General features: G+C 37.1%; 1 protein-coding gene across 1 annotated transcript; it reads right to left on the bottom strand.

The window, feature by feature from the left end:
* Positions 1-236: 236 nt before the first annotated feature.
* On the bottom strand, positions 237-1549 carry LOC115966877. The gene is made up of 3 exons (XM_031086021.1): positions 1375-1549; positions 1090-1269; positions 237-886 (listed from the first exon to the last, which is right to left on the bottom strand). Exons 1-3 carry the CDS (start codon positions 1547-1549, stop codon positions 237-239), a joined length of 1005 nt encoding a protein of 334 aa, XP_030941881.1.
* Positions 1550-7428: the final 5879 nt, after the last annotated feature.

Raw genomic sequence — 7428 nt, 5'->3', positions numbered from 1 at the left:
GTCTAGTTCACTATAGACATATACAAAAATATCCACACAAAAAAAAAAAAAAACATTTCACATCAAAATCATGTTTGACAACAATTTTTCATGAAATAGAATTCATCCATAATCATTTTCATGGTGAAATTCCCAGCAATTTTCTTTTCTATATAAACTATCATATTATCTGCCAAAAGTTTATCCTCCATTCTATTGCGAAGTCTTGTTTTTAATAGTTTCATAGCTGAAAAAGTTCATTCTGTAGTTGCTGTAGAAACTGGAAGAGTTAACACAAGACGAATCAGTCTATCAATTAAATGATAAAATTTAGACTTTCCTGAAATTTTTAATCCCCTACATAGCTCAGATATTGTACCCATATTCTGAAAATCTGGATGCTTTGTCACATCAAGCTCATAATGTTGCAATTGATGCTTCAAAAGACAAATTTCCTGCTTAGTGAAATCTTGAGGATAATATCTTTTAGCCGAATTGCAAATATCACCAATTTTGAATGATCTAAAAGCATCCTTAGGATTTAATGCTGAACTAAGACTGAGAAGATCTGCTGTTAGCACACAAAATCTACTATTCAATTCTTGCAATTGAAAATCTATTGAAACTGTAAATATGTCAATTCTTAAATGATGTTCTATTGTAGTCAAAGTTTCATCTTGATAACGGTATCTACCTCGAGCTTTAGTGTAACGAGCATTTAAATCAGGAATATCAATTTCATGTTGTCCACAAAATGATGTAACACTAGCATGTAAAGGCTCCCGTCCATCATCTCTCAACTTTTGAATAAGTGATTTTGTAGTTGAAACTAAATGCATGGCATTTAAAAGATCCTGAGAATGTTGTTGCAAAGCTTGGAAAAGAATATTAGTAATTCCCATAATCTCTTTCATCATATGCAAAATTAAAACAAATTCAAATGATGTTAATACCTGATAAGCTCTCTCGGCATCACCATGTTATTTATAATTAGCCCCTTCCTCAGAGATAGATTGATAACTTTGCAAGTTGCATTAAACATTTTTATCAAACTACAAATAGATTGAAAATGAGATATCCAACGTGTATCTCTAGCCCGTTGCAAAGTACTAATTTGGTTTTCTCCTCTTTCAGTCTCAATTTCATTGGAAGCAATCATATTCTCAATTTGTTCCCCTTGAGCATATTGCAATTCATCATTACGCTTACTAGAACCAATGACAATATTGATAATATTAGTCAAATGATCATAGAATTGATGAACAACTTTTACTTCTGTAAATGCTATAACTAAAGCCAATTGCAACTTATGAGCCATGCAATGTACATAATAAGCATATGGACATTCTTTAAGAAATAGAGCTTGTAATCCATTTCATTCACCACACATATTACTAGATCCATTATACCCTTGACCTTGAATATTCTCAATGTGAAGGTTGTAACGAGAAAGGACAGCATATATCTCATTCTTTAGGGTCAACGCAGTAGTATCTCTAACATGCACAACATGAAAGAAATACTCTTTAATGAAATCATTTTTGTCAACAAACCTCAAAATAATAGCCATTTGCTCTCTCTTCTACTCATCCCGGGCTTCATCAACAAGAATGCAAAATTTTGCATCCCCAATTTTTTCACGAAAAGCATTTCACACATTACTAGCATGAATATGCAAAATCTCCTTTTGAATTGTATGTGATGTATGTTGGGCTTTATGGAGCCTGGTTTTGTTTGATCCGGTTTGACAACCCGACCTGACCCGAATAATATTGCGTGGTTTTTAATGGGAGATTTACTGAGGCTTAGTCCATTGCCGCCGGCCCCCGGGAAAATTTTTTTGGCCCATTATGTATATGTAGAAACCGACTTTGGTGATTAGGGTTTTAAGGAGGTTGTGTTGCCGTGTTTTATATAGAGAGAAAAGATTGTAGCCACTTGTTGTACTCTGTATTCTTTCCTGATAATAGTGAAATCCCTACAACTCCATGGACGTAGGCAAATTGCCGAACCACGTAAATATTGTCTTATGCGAGTGATTGTTTTTTTTTTTGGCGTGTGTTTTCTCTTTTTTTTTTTTTTTTTTTTTTTGTTTCTCACAGGTTGGGAATTCGGCTTAATTCCTTACAACTGGTATCAGAGCCTAGGGTTAGGTTTGAGTAGGAGCAATAGCAGAGGAAGCAGGAAAGGCATCTGAAATAGAAAAGTTCGATGGCACAGGCTTTGGATTTTGGAGGATGCAAATCGAGGATTACCTTTATGGGAGGAAGTTGCATCTGCCGCTTCCAGGGGAAAAACCTGAGGATATGAAGGCTGAGGAATGGGCTCTTCTTGACAGACAGGTATTGGGAGTTATTAGGTTAACTCTGTCTAGGTCTGTTGCACACAATGTTGTAAAGGAGAAGACCACAGCAGATCTGATGAAGACTTTGTCCGGTATGTATGAAAAGCTGTCAACAAACAACAAGGTGCATCTGATGAAGAAATTGTTCAATTTGAAGATGGCAGAGAATGCTTCTGTAGCACAACATCTGAACGAATTCAATACTATCACAAATCAATTGTCGTCTGTAGAAATTGATTTTGATGATGAGATTCATGCTCTGATCGTTTTGGCTTCTTTGCCAAACAGTTGGGAGGCAATGAGGATGGCAGTAAGCAATTCTACAGGAAAAGAAAAACTGAAATACAATGACATACGAGATTTAATTCTAGCTGAGGAGATTCGCAGAAGAGATGCAGGCGAAACTTCAGGATCTGGTTCTGCCCTAAACCTTGAGATAAGAGGCAGAGGTAATGACAGAAATTCAAACCGGGGCAGATCAAAATCCAGAAATTCTAATCGGAACAGAAGCAAATCTAGATTAGGCCAACAAGTACAATGCTGGAACTGTGGGAAAACATGTCACTTTAGGAATCAATGCAAAAGTCCTAAGAAGAAGAATGGAGATGATTCTGCTAATGCTGTAACAGAAGAGGTACATGATGCATTACTTCTTGCAGTAGACAGTCCATTTAAAGATTGGGTTTTGGATTTAGGAGTTTCGTTCCATACCACTCCACACCGAGAAATCATACAGAATTATGTTGCAAGTGATTTTGGTAAGGTGTATTTGGCTGATGGTTCAGCCTTGGATGTTGTAGGTATGGGAGACGTTCGGATATTGTTGCCCAATGGATCTGTTTGGTTACTGGAGAATGTTCGACATATTCCTGACCTGAGGAGGAATCTGATTTCTATTGGACAACTTGATGATGAAGGACATGCAATACTATTTGTTGGTGGTACTTGGAAGGTTACAAAGGGAGTTAGGGTATTGGCTCGTGGAAAGAAGACCAATACTCTGTATATGACATCATGTCCAAGAGACACAATTGCAGTTGCTGATGCAAGTACTGATACAAGCCTATGGCACTGCAGACTTGGTCACATGAGTGAGAAAGGGATGAAGATGCTGCTGTCAAAAGGAAAACTACCAGAATTGAAGTCCATTGATTTTGACATGTGTGAAAGTTGCATCTTAGGAAAGCAGAAAAATGTGAGCTTTTTGAAAACTGGCAGGACACCGAAGGCTGAAAAATTGGAATTAGTACATACTGATTTGTGGGGGCCTTCTCCGATTGCATCCCTTGGAGGTTCAAGGTACTATATCACTTTCATTGATGACTCAAGCAGAAAGGTATGAGTTTATTTTCTGAAAAATAAATCTGATGTATTTGAAACTTTTAAGAAGTGGAAGGCCATGGTTGAGATAGAAACAAGTTTGAAAGTAAAATGTTTGAGGTTAGATAATGGAGGAAAGTACATAGATGGAGGGTTCAGTGAGTATTGTGCTGCACAGGGAATTAGGATGGAGAAGACCATTCCTGGGACACCACAGCAGAATGGTGTGGCTGAGCGCATGAACAGACCTCTTAATGAGCATGGTAGGAGTATGAGGTTGCATGCTGGACTACCAAAAACTTTCTAGGCTAATGCTGTAAGCACTACTACTTACTTGATAAACCGAGGACCATCAATTCCCATGGAGTTCAGACTTCCTGAGGAGGTTTGGAGTGGTAAAGAGGTAAAATTTTCACACTTAAAAGTTTTTTATTGTGTTTCTTATGTTCATATTGATTCTGATGCTTGTGGTAAATTTGATGCAAAGTCTAAAATATGTTTTTTCATTGGCTATAGTGATGAGAAATTTGGCTATAGGTTTTGGGATAAACAAAACAGGAAAATCATCAGAAGTAGAAATGTGATATTTAATGAATAGGTTATCTACAAGGACAGATCAACTGTAGTGTTAGATGTTACAGAGATAGATCAAAAGAAATCTGAGTTTGTCAACTTAGATGAATTGACTGAAGATACTGTCCAGAAAAGGGGTGAAGAAGATAAGGAGAATGTAAATTCACAGGTAGATCTGAGTACACCTGTAACTGAAGTCCGCAGATCTTTCAGGAACATTAGACCTCCACAGTGTTATTTACCCACTCTAAATTATCTCTTGTTAACTGATGGTGGTGAGCCGGAGTGTTATGATGAAGCCTTGCAAGATGAGAATTCAAGCAAGTGGGAGTTAGCCATGAAGGATGAGATAGATTCCTTGTTGGGGAATCAGACATGGGAACTGACTGAATTGCCAGTAGGAAAGAAGGCTTTGCACAACAAGTGGGTATACAGAATAAAGAATGAGCATGATGGTAGTAAACGTTACAATGCCAGATTAGTTGTTAAAGGGTTCTAACAGAAGGAAGGCATTGACTACACAGAGATATTTTCTCCAGTTGGGAAGATGTCAACAATCAGACTGGTACTGAGAATGGTGGCTGCAGAAAACTTACATCTTGAGCAGTTAGATGTGAAGATAGCATTCCTTCATGGTGACTTGGAGGAAGACCTTTACATGATTCAGCCAGAAGGGTTCATTGCTCAAGGACAAAATAATCTAGTCTGCAAACTAAGAAAGAGCTTGTATGGCCTAAAACAAGCTCCTAGACAGTGATACAAGAAATTTGATAGTTTTATGCATAAAATTGGGTTCAAGAGATGTGAAACTGATCACTGTTGCTATGTTAAGTCTTTTGACAATTCTTACATCACATTACTGTAGTATGTGGATGATATGCTTATTACAGTGTCTAGCATTGAGGAGATTAATAATCTGAAGAAACAATTGTCCAAACAGTTTGCAATGAAAGATTTGGGAGCTGCAAAGCAAATCCTTAGTATGAGAATCATTAGAGACAAGGTTAATGGTACATTGAAGCTTTCACAGTCAGAGTATGTAAAGAAAGTTTTCAGCAGGTTTAACATGAATGAAGCTAAACCAGTGAGCACACCCTTGGGTAGTCATTTCAAACTAAGCAAAGAACAGTCACCGAAGACAAAAGAAGAAAGGGACCACATGAGCAAGGTGCCCTATGCCTCAGCTATTGGCAGCTTGATGTATGCTATGGTGTGTACAAGGCCAGACATTGCACATGCAGTTAGAGTTGTGAGTAGATTCATGAGTAGGCCTGGAAAGCAGCATTGAGAGGCAGTCAAGTGGATTCTGAGATATCTAAAGGGTTCATCAGATACATTTCTTTGCTTCACAGGTGCAAGTTTGAAACTGCAGGGTTATGTAGATGCTGATTTTGCTGGTGATATTGATAATAGAAAGAGTACTACTGGGTTTGTTTTTACTTTGGGTGGTACAGCTATATCATGGGCTTCAAATCTACAAAAGATTGTTACTTTGTCTACTACAGAAGCTGAGTATATTGCAGCAATTGAAGCTGGAAAGGAGATGATTTGGCTACATGATTTCTTAGATGAATTGGGTAAGAAGCAGAAGATGGGCATTTTACATAGTGACAGTCAGAGTACAATCTTTCTTGCCAAAAATTCGGCTTTTCATTCAAAGTCGAAGCATATACAGACAAAATACCACTTTATCCGTTACCTTGTTGAAGATAAGCTGGTAATACTTGAGAAGATTTGTGGATCTAAGAACCCGGCAGAAATGTTGACTAAGGGTGTCACTATTGAGAAGTTGAAGCTGTGCGCAGCTTCAATTGGTCTTCTAGCTTGAGGACAGGAGGATGAGTTGTAGGGATGAGGGATTGTTTCTTGGAGGATAGCGGTTTGATGTTGGTGATTGAACTAGTCTCCAAGTGGGAGATTTGTTGGGCTTTGTGGAGCCTAGTTTTGTTTGATCCGATTCGACAACCCGACCCGACCCGACCCGAATAATATTGCGTGGTTTTTAATGGGAGATTTACTGAGGTTTAGTCCATGGAGCGGAGGCTTGGGCCGTGTTTTATATAGAGAGAAAAGATTGTAGCCGCTTGTTGTACTCTGTATTCTTCCCTGATAATAGTGAAATCCCTGCAACTCCGTGGACGTAGGCAAATTGCCGAACCACATAAATATTGTCTTGTGCATGTGCTTGTTTTTTTTTTTTTTGCGTGTGTTTTCTCTATTTTTTTTTTTTTTTTGTTTCTCACAGGTTGGGAATTCGGCTTAATTCCCTACAATGTATATTTGACATTTTGTGGAGCATTTTCCAAGACAACACTAGCTACTTTGTCATTGAAAGTTGATGTGAATTTTATCAATTCAATAAAATTACCTCTATTTTTTGAATCGAGGCTTTCATCATGACTTCTAAAAGCACAAGCTTGGAATGCTAGCCATCAAGCACACTCTATTGAGGTTTTGAGCCACAACTGATTATTCTCTAATTCTTTTGACGTTTGTTTCTTAATTAGCTTGTCAATATGTCGTGAATAATTCTTTAAATCCTCGCAACATTTCACAGCAATTTTATGTGGGGAGTTTGGATCTTTCCCTACATGATGAATTAAAGGACAATTCATTCCATCATTCACCTTTTTCCAATTATTAAAACCTATTGAAATGAATGCATCTAATCCGGGACGACCTATTGGTTCCTTACCAAAAAGGTAGCAAGGTAGACAATATATCGCATCTATTGAAGGTGAGTATTCCAACCAATCCCTATGTGATTCAAAACATGAAGGTTGAAATCGATGACGATGAGTATCATCGTTGTATGGATAGTCCATATTTTTAGGTTGATATGGACCTTCTTTGAGAAAAACTCATCGGATTTCATTTTGTTTGTTGATAGGGAATTCACATATTTGTTTAAGTGATCCTAGATCACGATCTATCTCTTTAGATTGAATTCTTGAACATTTGGAGGGGTGTTCATCAGGCATTGAAGTATCAACATTTGTTTCTACAGCCATAAGTGTCCTAATTTCTAATTGCTAACATTTTTTTTCTTAAAGAATGCATCAAATGTTTTTCGTTTGCTCATAATTCTTTTAGCTTTAAGAATATGACTCAAAAATTAACCTGGAAAGAACTTTAAAAAATAAAATTTTAATTAAAATTTTTTACTTAGTTATATGGATGTTATTCATACTCAAGAAAAAACAAAATTTCCA

The sequence above is a fragment of the Quercus lobata genome, chromosome 2, assembly GCF_001633185.2.
Source record: "Quercus lobata isolate SW786 chromosome 2, ValleyOak3.0 Primary Assembly, whole genome shotgun sequence".
Classification (NCBI taxonomy): domain Eukaryota; kingdom Viridiplantae; phylum Streptophyta; class Magnoliopsida; order Fagales; family Fagaceae; genus Quercus; species Quercus lobata.
This window is presented reverse-complemented; position numbering and strand designations above follow the sequence as displayed.

Coding starts and splice junctions, on each gene's coding strand:
- LOC115966877 (XM_031086021.1), bottom strand. CDS start 1,549: ATGGCTATTATTTTGAGGTTTGTTGACAAAAATGATTTCATTAAAGAG. Junction 1,270..1,374: donor TCAAGGGTATAATGGATCTA/GTAATATGTGTG, acceptor AATTGGCTTTAG/TTATAGCATTTACAGAAGTA. Junction 887..1,089: donor AAGAGGAGAAAACCAAATTA/GTACTTTGCAAC, acceptor ATATGATGAAAG/AGATTATGGGAATTACTAAT.